Source organism: Siniperca chuatsi, linkage group LG17 (genome assembly GCF_020085105.1).
Source record: "Siniperca chuatsi isolate FFG_IHB_CAS linkage group LG17, ASM2008510v1, whole genome shotgun sequence".
NCBI lineage: Eukaryota > Metazoa > Chordata > Actinopteri > Centrarchiformes > Sinipercidae > Siniperca > Siniperca chuatsi.
The window spans coordinates 666446-682309 of NC_058058.1; the positions used below are offsets into that span (position 1 = coordinate 666446).

Genomic DNA, 15864 nt, shown 5'->3' on the forward strand with positions numbered 1-15864 from the left:
GGATGTGGTTGAAAGCTTCAGAAACATCAAATTATTTGGACCATGTGTTGAGAAATGTTCAAGCTCCTGTTTCCAAGTTCAGGAGTGAACCTTCAAGCTCAACGCACGTTGTTCTTTAAAAAGTGTATTTTAATCATTAATCATTTTTGTTCAATTGTTGCTCTACTTGACATATTGAATGTTTAATAAGCCTGTATGGTTTGGAAATAAATATTTAAAAAAAAAAAAACACATTCTGGACTTTTATTTTGAAGCTCAGTAACTTCCCCGGAAGCTTCTTCATTGTTGCTAACTTCACACTATTTGAGCAAAATGGCGTCCGGTGTGTTTAGCTTCATCGCTCGAGTCCCGTTGTTGTGTTGAGGAAGAGCCTCTGTGTGTCCGGATAAACCCGTCTGAACGGACTCTGTGCTGAAGGTTTCACCTCTGACTCATCTCCCGGTAGCCTACAGAGCTACGGGAGTTAGCTTAGCATGCTAGCTGCCGCCAGAGCGCCGGGGACGGGAGTTAGCTTAGCATGCTAGCTGCAGCCAGAGCGCCGGGGACGGGAGTTAGCTTAGCATGCTAGCTGCAGCAGCGCCGGTCAGAGCGGCTGTTTGACGGAGAGCAAACAGCGTTTCTGACGGAGTTTGTGGAGGAAAAGTTGGCGTCATTGTGTGAAAATGTCTGAAGTCCAGATGCTGAGAGCGCTGGTGAAGCAGCGACTAACAGGAGGGCGGCCGTATTCTCAGCTTTACGGTAACTTAACGGCGCTGAAACGGTTAAATGTTTCCGTTTGTGACTTTATTTCGCTTCTTTTCTCGCATTCAACAAACAGCTGTTACCGTAAACAGACTCTCACAGCGATAAAAGACACTATGAGCTATTAGCATCATTAGCGTTAACACTGAAGAGAAGAACAGACTGAAGTGCGCATCCGGACTATATCCGGATTTCACAATAAAAGTATCGAGTGATTTCAGTCCTTTCCGATGTTTAAAGGGGAACTGTTTCCAGGTTTTTCCAGGTGTTTCCAGGTGTTGGGGAGTTCTACTACATATTTAATAAAGTAGTATAAAGCCTTTAGTGTCTCCAGAGGGAGCCGTGGAGTCTGAAGATGAGAAAGATCTGGGTGTGTGCAGATGTAATAAATTCATGAATCATTTTATGGTGATTTCAAGACAAAGTCCTTCGTAGACATTAGCATAATTGTTTTATTTTTTATAGCCCATGATGCTGGTATTTTTTTAGGCTGAGGTCGAAGTTTAAATTTAAATGATTAAAAAATTAGATTGTGATATTTGCATTTTGAATACAGTAGGCCCGAGAGACCCCCATTTCCTGTCATATAATACATAAAAAGTCCCCACAAATAGAAAAAAACACAACATAAACATTTTCCTTAAATGCTAAATGTATGAGGACAAAGGTGGCCATGAATAATAAATAGCAGCTGATTTCATTTTTTGGCATTTAGATTTGATTCAACTTTATTGTCGTTACACATTTACGAGTACGAGGCAACGAAACGCAGTTCAGGTCCAACCAGAAGAGCGGTAAGCAGAGCAGGACAGAGCAGTATTGTGAAAATGTTTTACAAGTGGTGCTGTGGACATTATATACAGATGGCGTTACTATAAACAGAAGTATACTGATAGATCTGTGCAGTACTGGACTGGACCGGGCAGAACAGCAGTGCAATAATCAGTATATGTATAAATAAATAGTCCGGTAGTGCAAATGAACATGTGGTACATGTAGCAAAAACAATATAGCAGCATTTAAGTTAAGGTGTATGAGGGGGCAGAGCTCAGCAGGAAGACAGCTCTGGGGAAAGAAGCTGTTTCTCAGTCTGCTGGTCCTGGTCCGGAGGCCTCTGAGGCGCCTGCTGGAAGTGAACTGGGAAAGTCACATTTAAAGTTCCTCAATGTGTTTCTGTCTTTCAGTGTGTCCTGCAGACGTCCAGCAGCTGTCGCTGAGGAAAGAAGAGGTTCCCCCTGAGCAGCAGGACTGGAGCCCCAGTCTGGACCAGGACCCAGAGCCCCCACACATTAAAGAGGAGCAGGAGGAGCTCTGGACCAGTCAGGAGGGAGAGCAGCTCCGAGGGCTGGAGGAGGCCGATATCACCAAGTTCCCATTCACTCCTGTCCCTGTGAAGAGTGAAGAAGATGAAGAGAAACCTCAGTCCTCACAGCTTCATCAAAGCCAAACTGAACAGATGGAAACAGGAGCTGATGGAGAGGACTGTGGAGGACCAGGACCAGCCAGGAACTCTGATCCAGATACACATTTACAACCTGACACTGAAGACTCTTCTGAGACTGAAGACAGTGATGATGGTTGGGAGGAGACCAGAGAACCTCGGTCAGGTCTAAACTCTGTTATAAACAATCTAAGTAACACTGACAAAGAATCTTTTATCTGCTCCGAATGCGGCAAAACATTTGGCCACAAGACAAATCTGAAGAGGCACCTGAGAGTTCACACAGGGGAGAAACCGTTCAGCTGCTCATTTTGCAATAAAAGTTTCAATCGGAGGGAGCACTTGGTTGCTCACATGAGATGTCATTCGGGAGAAAAACCTTTCAGCTGTTCCGTTTGTAACACGAGTTTCAGCCACGGTTGGTCATTGGATAAGCACATGAGAGTTCACACCGGGGAGAAACCATTCAGCTGCTCACTTTGCAGTAAGAGATTCAGGCAGCGCTCAGATTTGGTTGCACACTTCAGAATTCATACAGGAGAAAAACCTTTTTCCTGCTCAGTTTGTAACACGAGTTTCACTCAGCGTCACACTTTGGTTCAGCACATGAGAACCCACACGGGGGTCAAACCTTTTACGTGTTCAGTTTGTGGTAAGAGATTCTCACGAAAGGGACATCTGACGCGACACATGACGGCTCACACTGGGAGAAACCGTTCAGCTGCGGCGTTTGTGACAAAAGCTTCACTTGGCAGTCTCAGTTTAAAAGACACGAGTGTGTTTGCGAGGGCGGCGGCAATAAATGAAGCCGTGGAGCGGAAATTAAACATTAAAGCAACTGAGAAACTTTCTTACTGCCCACCTCGGAGTGTGAGAACAACATGGACGTGTAAGAATCTATAACCCGATCATTGAGAAATCGTTTATTTCCTGTTTTCTGTTGATCAGATTTGACCAAAAACACTGAAGATGTCTTAAAGTGGACCGAACAATATGGCACAGTTTCAAAAGTACTGTTTCACTGTAACACATTGTTACTTCTTATTTTAACTCTTGTTCACTTTTTGTTTCTTAAAGGAGTATTTTTAGCATTTTGGGAAATAAACATTTGCTTTCTTTCTGAGAGTGAGATGAGAAGATGGTTATTAATGTCTGTGTGTTAGTTGCAGAGCTGGAGTCGGGACGTGATTAGCCTAGCTTAGCATAAAGACTGGAAACAGAGGGAAACAGCTAGCCTGTCTGTCCAAAGTAAAATAAAATCCACCTACCAGCATCTCTAAAGCTCACTGACTAACATGTTATATCTGGTTTGCTAAATGTACTTAACGTCTGACAGTAAAAGTCGTCCCTGTGCAGTAAAACGCTTCCTGTCAGTGTTTTATTATATCTGATGTTTCTGGATTCATATTCCTGCTGCATTCATGTGTGTGTTGCATTTTACTGCTGCAGATGTTTCAGGCGACACAGGGTGTCTCCATCTTCACAGGTTGTAAAGCTTTTGGATTTTTAGTTTGAACGTAAACAAAGTGATCGTGGAAGGTCGATGAGGTCATTATTATTCGTCTCCTTTTCTCTGCCAGCCGAGGTTTTGTCACGGTGTCTACAAGTTAAATTTAAGACCAATTTTGCAATAAAAATAAACATCAAATGTGAAACTATAGGCGCAGTCTTCTGACTAAATACATATAGCGTCAGTTCAGTATTATAAAATGACGGTAACTGTTTGAGTTGAACATTTGTCCAAATACGTTTATTAGTGTGAAAAGTATATATTTGTCCTTAAAGAGACAGGAGCTAAAACGGCTTGTTTCAGACAGAGGACGACCTGAGGGCCGGTAGAAGATGAATACGGGTTTTTAACTGTGAATAATGCAAAGCGACTCGAGTCCCAGAATAAAAATACAGAGCTGAAAATGAGCATAACAGGTTTAAGGTTTTTAAGGACCCGCGGCCACCCTGTTTATACGTGTTGATACAGTTTTATATACGTATGTTTATAAACGCCGCACACATGTGCTGATTTGAACGTCATCCTGTACGGTGACTACAACGCCAGAGTGCGTCTGTTTACGGCGGTGAAATAAGGTAATAAAGTTGTGTTTTCTCTTTTTATTAACTTCTTTCCCCTCACTTTATTGAATACCGAAGTTGAACAGCGCTCTAAAAGCAACATCTCAGCTTTCCAATATTGTAACAGTAGTTTTGAAATTTCTGTACAGGACAGAAAGGTTGAATGTCTGATTCTGCTGGCAAAATATTATTTACACAAATGTAGATCTCCTGTTTTTGAAGCATTTAAAAACGAACTGACCGTCTTTTTAAACTCCCTGAGATATATTAATAGTAAGAATTCATTAAAACTACTTGACTCCCTAGAATTGTGTTCAAGTGATCCCTTCTCTCACACTGAGATTTATTTTGATTATTTTAAAATTATTTGCTTTTATCAGTATTTGTGGCAGTCATGTTCTCAGTTGTATTGTAATGAACTAATATGTTCTACAGATGCCTGTTTGAACTTCTGGATTCAATAAAGTGTGGGGGGGTGGGGGAGAAACCCCCATCTTTATTTCCTCACATTTCACCGGCGGAAACAGACACACACTGACGTTGTAGTCATCCTCATCGGCTTTCCATAAACAAGATGGCGTCTAGTAAAGCATGTTTAAAAGCAAATTCCTGCTTTTCTCTGTCTCTCACATCCAACAGTAATGAACCATCAGAGCGGCTGTGTTTCTGACAGAAGAGAAAGACTGAAGCCTCCTCGGGGGGGCGCCAGAGAGCTGAAGGGGAGGCAAAGATACTGCAGGAGGTGGATCCGAGTCAAAGATCCTCGTTCTCAGAGTCGTAACTCCGTCAGGTCTGAACTCTCAGACATGAAACTCACATTGAATCGTTCAGCGTGACTCACACTTCCAGAAGAGATCGTCTCTCTGACGTCCGTCCAGAATAAACCTCCAGAAATCCACTTAGACACCAGAGAAGAAACCTGCTGCAGAACCTGCCTGAGAATCCTGCTGTTTCTAAGTTTCCTTCAGTCTCACAGTGATCCAGAGACAGCTGTCTGTCCGTCCACGGGTCCACTGCAGACAGGAGCTGCTGACTGCTGGTTCGGCTGCTCTGACGGGACAGTCTGACTGCATGTGAACAGATACAGGCTAACAGACGTGTCTGTAGAGAACAGCAGCACCGACCTGCAGCTGACATCACAAACAGGCCTATATGTTGGCGTTAGCATGTTAGCATCTATCAGATTAGCAACAACATTTCAAATTTCACACTGAGCAGATATGAAAATGCAGCAGAAGGAAAAAAACTCAGATCCACTTTAAAACACGAGGACGTCGCTCTGGACGGGACAGACAGAAACACAGTTCAAGTATCAGGTTTATTGATCAATACTTTCTATAGATTATATTCCACATTTAGCTCCCTTGTATCATTTGTTTGTTTGTATGTTTCTGGGATTTGTGTACAACAAGCTGCTCCAAACAAATTGCCCCTAGAGGGATTAATAAAGTTGTTTGTATTGTATTGTTATGCCATTACTTACTGAATGTCAATCATTCAAAATAAAGGATTGTTTATGCATAATTTTACTTCTTTACTTTCATAAAGATATATTAAATAATTAAACCCCAAATCAGTTTCACAACCTAAATACGTTTTTTGTATTTTATCGTTTGCAGCGCATGAAAACTACACTTCTTTTTAAGGATTACCGTATATTATTGCGTAACACTGGCCATAGTACAGTCTGGAAAACATTATGCTGATTTAATATAACGGATGTATCAGCTTTTAGCTGTGATGCTAATTTTGAAACGGTGCTATATAGAACAAGTAAAGATGTCCTATGGGTTTCTGGTCAAATCTGACAAACAGAAAACAAGGAGTCAAAACTTATTTCTCAACGAACATTTATTTTCCATAAATATCAACTCTCAGTGCCGAATACATTTCCACTTACATGTCAAAACATCACTAACATAGTACTATAAACCCCTATAGTACTGTCAGCGTTCTTAATCTTAGCTCACGAAACTGCCGTGTGCAGTGAAATCAGTCTCAAGTATTACTAGACCTTCCTGTCTTAATATTCATATTCCAAATTGTTCCACGTTGCTCTTAACTCAACTAACGCAACACTTTGAGGCGGGAAGTAAGAAATTCAAAGCAGAAAGTTTCTCAGTTGCTTCAGTGTTTATTACAGCTGAATCAGCTTCAGTTACTGCTGCTGCTCTCGCCGACACACTTGTGACTCTTGACCTGCGACTGCCAAGTGAATCTTTTGTCACAAACACTGCAGCTGAACTGTTTCTGTCCTGTGTGCACTGAGAAGTGGTATGTCAGATTCGCCTTTTGAGAAAAACTTTTATCACACACTGGGCAGCTGTATGGTTTCTCTCCAGTGTGGACTGTCATGTGTTTCTTCAGACCTCCCTTTTGTGTAAAACTTTTGTCACAGTATAAGCAACTAAATGGTTTCTCCCCAGTGTGGATTCTCATGTGATTTACCAAAGCGCTACGCACAGCAAAACTTGTGTCACAAAATGAGCAGCTGAAAGGTTTTTCTCCAGAGTGACATCTCATGTGACGAATTAAGTTTGGCCTCTGAGAAAATCTTTTACCACAAACTGAGCAACTATATGGTTTCTCTCCCGTGTGAAACCTCATGTGTCTCCGCAGACTGTCCTTGCGACCAAATTTTCTACCACATTCACAACAGATAAATGACTTTTTGACAGCATTACATTTGACATCACTTACAGGGACTTCATTATTTTTCAGAGAGTTTAAACCTGACTGAGGTTCTCTCGTCTCCTTCCAACCATCATCACTGATTTCAGTCTCGGATTCAGCAGAGTGTGAAGTCTTGTCATCAGTGTCAGGTTGTAAATGTGTATCTGGATCCGAGTTCCTGGCTGGTCCTGGTCCTCCACAGTCCTCTCCATCAGCTCCTGTTTCCATCTGTTCAGTTTGGCTTTGATGAAGCTGTGAGGACTGAGGTTTCTCTTCATCTTCTTCACTCTTCACAGGGACAGGACTGAATGGGAACTTGGTGATATCGGCCTCCTCCAGCCCCTCGAAGCTGCTCTCCCTCCTGACTGGTCCAGAGCTCCTCCTGCTCCTCTTTAATGTGTGGGGCTCTGGGTCCTGGTCCAGACTGGGGCTCCAGTCCTGCTGCTCAGGGGAACCTCTTCTCTACTCAGCGACAGCTGCTGGACGTCTGTGGAGAATAATGAAATACAGACTCACACATTGTGGAAAACCCTGAGTTTATGTGAACCAAAACTAGATATAACATTTTATGTTCATGAGATTACTGATTAAAAAAAAAATACAAACCAGGTAAGGGGATGGATAATTTTTAGGGGAAATTTTAACAATTCAATTTTATTTATATAGTGCCAATTCTTAACATCTCACTGCACTTGCCCTATAGATCAAGTGTAGACCGTACTCTCTATAATATTAGCAGTGTGATGGGTGTTGTGTGTGTGCGTTTGTGTCGGCTGTCGCATCTCAGTTACTGATACATACTGGGAGGATAGTGGATTTAGGTCAGGCAGGGGAGTAAGTGGAGATTTTGGAGAATGATTAATAGAGGGTGATGATTTTTTTAAGATGATGCAGTTTTTTTATTAACACAAATACGTCATCTGCATAAAGATTGATCTTTTGTAATCTGCTGGTTTATTAAACTGATTTTATTGTCTTTTTATTGTCTTGCAAGTAAATTTGTCATTTGTGATTTTGGGTTATATAAATAAAATTGACCTAAACACAAATTACAATACAAATTGAATACAGTGCTCCTTAGAAGGTGGAACAAGACATGTATGTAACCTTGCGCTGCTGCTGCCTTTATGTTAAATGTGACACGTTCAGTTCAGACCTCAGTCGTGTTGAAGTATTATAGATATATATAACAATGTGCATGTCTGAATGTAGCTACACGACATATAATAATGTGTTTCGGTGAGAAACACTAAATGAAAACATAACTTTGCCCCGGTGGATACTACAGTTGTCAAAAGTATCGATACTTTGATGCTTTTTCGATACCACGCGATTAAAACGTTTGGAGAAGCAGACAGGACCAGCAGGGAAGCTAAGTAATGCACTGCTGTGGACGGGAAGCAACAAAACGTATTTTAGCCACCTAAAAAAAAAAAAAAAAAAAAAAAAAAATGTGTACGCTATATTTCGAATATTATCACTGTTTTACCTTGCCGATGGGAAACTGAGGCCTTGCTGCCTCGACCCGCAGCAACTAACGTGTTAAAACACCAAAGTCACACAATAACACAAACAAATGAACCGATCGAGGCAGCGGTGGACCAGCAACTCCCGTGTTCTGCAAGGTAAAATTACTGTTTTTGTCAATGGAGTCTGGTGGCTTTGAAGAGAGCATTTATGGATATAACGGCTTCAGTTTCTCATCAGTTTGATATAAAGGTAAAGCTGCGATAGTATTCAAAATATAGCGTACACTTAAACTGATACGTTTAATACGTATATAAATACGTTGTGTTGCTTCCCCCATCCACAACACTGCATTGCTTTGCTTCCGTCAGAGTTGTTTTATAAGCTGCTGTACGTGAGTTGACATCGCTGCCTTTACAGTTCTGATCAGTGCCGTTCTGGAGTTTCTGTTTATGGAGCACTTTAAGAACTCACGTTACCTGCTACACTATATATTATATATATACACACACACGTCTATTTCCTGCCTACAAAATGAAAATACAATATATGTATACAATAAAACCTTAATGGTGTTATTTCATTTATAAGTTGATAGGACAGAACAGACTTTTAGATAGGAGTTATCATTGCGCCAAGCAATTATGTGCACGGCCCACCAATCACAATATTTATGGCATCACTGCTGGTGTGCTTGCTGTAGATTTGTCCACAGCGCCCACAGTGTCATGGCAACTCCCGCACGGACAGGAGCACAGCGTGCGAGTATGCAGAACGCACACACCTGCAGACGAGTGCACAGGTATCTGCAGGAAGCATGCTGAGAGCTTAGCGGTTAAAGTTTAGGACAAAGCTGAAGACTGAAAGCTACAAAGATGTTTTAGTGTTCGACAGGAAGGAGCAGAAACCTGAGTAAATCCACCAGACAACACGCTGAACCACTACTCAGGAACCAACGGAGCTCTGCAGGTAGACTCCACAAATCCCATGAGAACGCCAACGGTCACGTGATCTTGTACCAAAACAAACATGGACGCCAAACATGTTTATTTGTAGACACATTTGTGCTGAAAAAAAAACAAAAAAGGAGGAAAAAAGCTGAGTTTGGTGAGATACTGTATGGAGGTGTGTGGGACTGTAGAGGCCACAGAGGGAACTGGAGCCGACTGAACGAAACTAACTTCAGGTAAAGCGGTTTGTTTACAGGTACGGCTGTCTGCCTCGCGAGTTCTCACGTTGCACTGAATGCATGACGGACAGGAGTCACCCAGCGTCACTTTCATTGATTGATAATGAAATGTAGGTCAAGCTGAAACGAGCGAATCGTTCAACAACAACCGTGTGGTAATGATGGCAGAGAGCTCACAACCCAACTCGGCCACAGAGAGTCATTTGCACTCCAAGCAATCTAAAAAGCCCCGTTTGGAAAAACCGTAAAACTTCACCGGCAGCCCACCTGAAGGGATGAAAGCTGAAGGTTACCGTAGTTATTTCAACTTGGATTAATTTTGATGAAAAACCGTTTTGGTTCGTTTGATCAGCGGACCTTTACGGAAAGTAAACAATTGAGGAATGGACACACATTCGGACTTTCTGGCCGCTTCAAAGGTATCGTTAGGGAGGCAACACTTGTTTTGTCTCTCTTGCTTACCATGCCGGTAAATCTGAATGAACTATACTTAGGTGCTCATGGTTTCAGTAAAATGAACGGAACGATTGAATTGTGGAGAATGTATCTGATCTAACGATGTGTAGCATGTCCATATTAATAAAAGTTTAGACATGTATATTTGTATGCACGATCTAAGCAGCTTAGAAGTAGCTCAAGTGGGCGACCTGGGGGCTTTAAGAGGTTTTATACATCCGAAGAACTTCTATAAAAACCAGACCCGGCGTCTGATTGAGATTCGGATTTTGGTCAGTAGACGGCAAAATTGTGGAACCTCGTGATAAAGTTGTATCGGAGCTGTGTAAGCAACAGTTAGCCTACCATTGCAGCCCTAGCAATCCGAGGGCACATCTCGAAAATATGCACCCAAATGAGCACGGCCTGATGTCCGTTTATTTTGTAATGTGTTGGTATGAAGACCTTTTAAAAGACATAATAATTAATTAAAGACATTAATGTTGAAACAAATATTCCTACAACCAACGTCTCTCGTTGTATTGGTTTGCCATCTTATGGACATAATGCGCAAAAATAGATATTCGAATGGTTCGAACCCATGTGGGTTTTTTTTTTAGAACGAATAATTGAACGTCATTTTTGGCCGATTTTGACAGTGCTACTGGGTACCAAACTCTGTGCAGACGAAATGATATCGGTACTACAGAGTACCGATTCACATTAAATCAATCGGTGCCAGATTTCGGTACCTGTAGCACATCTGGGTGAGAGAGTAAAGTATAGAGAGAGCGAGACTACGTCACTCCTGCTGCTCGTTGAAGTCACAGGTGCGTAGAACAAGAAAAAGCGACGGCGAATGCGAGCTGAGCAGTGACTCTGTTCATCTTTTCAGCACCAAAGCAAAGCTCCCGTTGTTTCCCCAGCTGCTGGAATAGCGTCGCTATGACGATCAGCTCCGCCTACGTTGACGGGGTTCTTTCCGCTGTCTGAATCCCACGCTGGGCGCCATTACGTCGGCGCCGTTTGGTTCAGTGTAGAAAAGCAAAGCAGACTCTTTTTTAAAAGGCAGCATTGCGGGATCTCTGTGTAAAAAGGGCTGCCGAGTCAGGGCAATGGCGAGCTGGAAGCGGTCGCAAGTGTTGTTACACTTTTCAAAACTCAACGCAGAAAACACTCACTGCATAAGCTGGCCGGGGCAACATGTCGAACCTACTGACTAAACTTACCGGTACCAAATTCCAAGTACTGGTACCGGTTCAAATGTAAACGGTACCCAACCCTGGTGACTGGCTCTGAAGACTTCAGACTCTTTACATATCACACACTATATGATTGTATCTGCAGACTGTCAACACCAACTGACCCAGACTGGAACAGACCTGGTCCAACTTAGTCCCATCAGACGGACTTTCCTAGAGTCAACAAGCTGTTCTAACTCGAAACTCGCAATGCATTGAAAATACAGGAGCGTCATTTTCCCGAACACTGGTCTCAAGAGTAATCACACCCAGTGTCATTCCTCCATCCGATTCACAACTACTTGATCATCCAGTCAACTTCCCGTGTGTTCTGTTAATTTTGGGGCGCAGTTGACTGTTGCTATTGGAGAGGCAAAGCTTGACAGCACTGCTGAAGACAAACATGAAGAACAGATGCCGGGACAGGTGCAGAATAGCAAATGTCAGCAAATGTCAATACGAAATCCATGGTATCATTCAGCCATCAGTGATTCTATCACAGAACAAACCACAGCATCCACGCTGAAAATGTGCACAGGTGATCTTGGGGCCTTGGATGTATCAGGCAATCAACTTCCAGGAGTGGAAAACAAGGGACAACTGTCTAGCAGAACCGTTCTGGGCTGAAGTTCGGACCTACAAGGACAGCAGTGGGGATCGGTGTTTTAAACACCTGGCCCTGTTTGCGCTGTCCCTTCTCGCAATGCTCCTGAGAACCGTGTGAAATCCAAACTGCGGAGCAGAATGTGCCAGAAGACTCTCAGCAGAGTACTGTGCGTTCGCTACGGCCTGAGAAGACTCGGTCAGGAGGTGTTGCAGCGCTTCAATGTTTGGGTTTTCAGAGACGGAGAGGAGACAGGGGAGATGATGGAGGGTGCAGGGGAGGAGAGCGATGACATTTTATGAAGGTAAACATAATTAAAACATTTTAAATATCTATTTTTTAATAATGTATTAATCTATTACTACAGGTTATAACCAAAAAAGCAAGCATAACATACTCATATATACTAATAGTAGTTACACATGGTTCTTCTAATGTATCTCTAAATATGTGGCCATGTTACGCGCTCCGTCTGCTCGCAGTTGATCAGACGAGTGGATAGGTCCTCCCACCACTGCTCACCGCTCAACACCCAGGAAGGAACCCCATCTTCTGCCGGGGCTCCCAGCAAAGATCCAGCCTCAGACGGAGAGTAGAGGTCTGAGCCGAGGGAACAAGAGGCGGACTCCCACCCGGCGAGTCTGTAGCAGGCGTTTGTGTTAAGGAAACCGTGAAAGATGATGGACTAACAGCTGTAACTGCTTCTCTCGGTGGCGATGAGTCATCTGAAGAGCAAGAGGGGGTGGTTGAGAGTGAAGTGGAGTTTCCAACGAGACAGAGGTAAAATAATAGTTTGCCACCTCGACCTTCCCCGTCTTCTCACGCCGTTTCATCATGTGGTGCAACAAAAGAAATCAGACTATTCACCGCATCATAAACAGCGAACCAGGCATGAACCGGCCTTTAAAAAGGTAACTACTAGATGAAAACAGCATCAACATTTTTTGTCTTCTTCGTCCGCTCCCTCGCAGACCTCGTCTCAGCTTCCAGTCCTACTCCACCTTCAGCTCAGAGACCCTGTCGGTGTCTGACGGAGAGGAGGGAAACACCAGCGACCGCTCCCACAGCGGAGAGGCTGAGCGCCAGTCAGGACGGGCACCTGGACGAGCTGCTGTCGCGCACACCTGACATCCCCATCGACATCCCCACCCCCACCCCGTCACACGGCCTCTCTGACAAGGTGAGGACCCAGATCTCACTGGGAAAACTGTGCTCAGACGAACACAGCTACGAGGTCAGTCCCAGTATGCTCCCAGTTTGAGAGGAAAAGGACACGGGATGAGCAAGAAGTAGAGACACATAAAATATTTTTCAGAAACAAACAATTGTAATAATATTTTTCTGATACATCTGAATGAAATGTTAATGTTTTATTGTGGTTACTGCCTAGTTACAGGCCAGATTTAATATGAATTTCTCTCAGAAATATGTACCCTCTGTAATTAAACAATATGTTAATACAGTGAGTTTATAGGTTGGTTGTTCTAATTAAATTTAAACACATGTTTAATTTTATCCTAGCCATTACCGGTGGTGATTTGCATTTAATTTATACCAAATAATATTGATTACTCTGATTTATTCCTTTTTTTTTTTTTTTTTTTTTTTTTTTTTTTTAAATCAACGGTAATGGATGGTTTGGGCAGCAACAAAACGTGTTTTCGCCAAAAAGGTCAATATCAATTTAAGTGTACGCTATATTTAGAATATTATCGCAGCTTTACCTTGCCGTCAGACAGACTTTGCAATGATTAACTGAAGCCGTTATATCCATATATGCTCTCTTCAAAGCCACCAGACTCCATTGACAAAAACAGTCATTTTACCTTGCAGAACACGGGAGTTGCTGGTCCACCGTTGTTTGTTTGTGTTATTGTGTGACTTTGGTGTTTTAACACGTTAGTTGCTGCGGGTCGAGGCAGCAAGGCCTCAGCTTCCCATCGGCAAGGTAAAGCAGCGATAATATGCTAAATATAGCGTACACTTAAACCGATACCGATTTTTTTAGGTGGCTAAAATACATTTTGTTGCTTCCCTGCTGGTCCTGTCTGCTTCTCCAAACTGGGGGCCGCCGAACGCCGTCTAAAGATTGGCTTATCTTTTTATAGCTTCAGTACTTTCGATACCATCGAATGTAATATTAACGGAGATCGTATCATTTTAAACACGTGGTATCGAAAAAGCATCAAAGTATCGATGCTTTTGACAACCTTAAAAACGGAGTACATGATTCTTCTTAGTTTTATTTTTTTAAAATGTAAATCAGCATCGTTACAGGCTTTATTTTCTGGCCATACAGACTAAATGTAATCAGATTACATCACACTTTGTGAGTTATCAACAATCACATATTTTGTCAATTTAAATTGTAATCATTACTGGATAATGTCAGCATCACCCTGAAATACAAGCGTAACCAGGAAAGCTGATATAAATGTTCATGTTAGTAAGTTTCAGGCTCTAATGAGCCTGTTTGCATCAACAGGCTGTATTAATATCGGGCTTGTTTTTAAAGCTGCGTTTGCTTATTTGTCTCGCGAGACTTGGCAACACTCATCAAACTAACACCACCAACTGTCAAAAAGGCGTAAAACAAAACGTTTTCCGGTAAAATACGATCCGCTGCAACAGCACCAACAACTACGACCTCAGTAATAAAACAACTCTGACACTGTCAACAAATAAAAAGGTCAGAGACGTTGCGTCGCACCTGATCACGTTTAGTCACCACAGTAAATAAATAAAACTGTAATTTATCCTTATTGGCACAAAGAGCGTCATGAAACAACACTGTAATAATAATAATCATTAGGACTTCATCTGCTACCTTCATTATTTAGCAGTTGCTACTACGAGCCACCAATGATCTGGTACTGAAGTTCCACATTAGGGACGATGTGAGCTTAGCTTAGCTTAGCTTAGCTTAGCTAACGGAGCTAAAGCCTCCAGGACACCGCGCTGGCGTCCGGTTTGTCCGGAGCTCCGTGTGAACGGCAGCCGGGTTCAGGTCGTTTGAAGTCGGCCTGCCGTCTCCCGTGAAGCTGCTGCTCTTTAGCACGAGCTAGCTGCGGCTAACGGGCGGTTTAGCTAACGTTAGCTTAGCACGGGGCCCCCGCTAACATTAGCAGCAAACCTGTTTCCAGCAGGAGAAAGAAAGAGAGCAAACACACCTGCTCTTCGCAGCTTTATTTCAGGTTTTAAAACCACATCCAGCATTTTCCGATGGCGGCGGTCCAGCTCCTCCTCATACTCGGTGATTGTTCTCTCAAAATGTCCGAATATCTCCTCGACAGCCGCAGTTAGCCGCTGGCTGACAAACACCTTCAGACTCTGGAGTCTCGACATCTTCCTCTCGCAGCTCAGCGACTGGACACCGACGCGTTTCGTCTTTTTCTTCCGTTAATTGAAAGTACGAAGGTGCGTGACGTTGCTCCGCGCTCACTGTGACGGGCGAGCGACAACTTCCGGGTCACGCTTCAAAATAAAGGCCCTGTGGATGACAGGCGCGTGCTGTTTACGCTGTCACACACAGACGGGGGCAAATTACAGGACAAAAGCTGAATAAAAGAGGAATCAGCGGTTTGGTGAGGAGGGAAAGATGTGAATAAAATGCTGCGGCCGTTACGGTCACCTGACCTCAGGCCAGTGTCACACCTGTGGAAGGTTTTCAGACTTTTGAGCTGAACAAGCTCTCAGTGAGATGACCTGATTAAATAAAAGGTTGTATATATATATATATATATATATATATATATATATATATATATATATATATATATATATATATATATATATAACACACCCCCCCTTTTTTAGGAGAATATTGACTACAAACAAAAATAGATTTTTGAAAGCTCTCTTTCCTCCTGGCTTCGTCTCCAGCGCTGCTGCAACAGCTGTTACCGCCGTGTAATCTGCTCGGAGCAGAAACACCGAACTCTCACTCTCTCTCTTACCACAGCGCTGCGAGAGCCTGCGTAAGATTTCTCCAACAAAGTTTAGC

General features: G+C 42.9%; 1 protein-coding gene across 1 annotated transcript; it reads left to right on the forward strand.

Moving 5' to 3' along the window:
- The first annotated feature begins 281 nt into the window (after positions 1 to 281).
- Positions 282 to 5776, forward strand: LOC122864557 (zinc finger and SCAN domain-containing protein 22-like). The gene is made up of 2 exons (XM_044172115.1): positions 282 to 738; positions 1926 to 5776. The coding sequence occupies exons 1-2, from the start codon at positions 663 to 665 to the stop codon at positions 3083 to 3085; spliced, it is 1236 nt and encodes a 411-aa protein (XP_044028050.1). The 5' UTR covers positions 282 to 662; the 3' UTR covers positions 3086 to 5776.
- The last annotated feature ends 10088 nt before the right edge of the window (positions 5777 to 15864 follow it).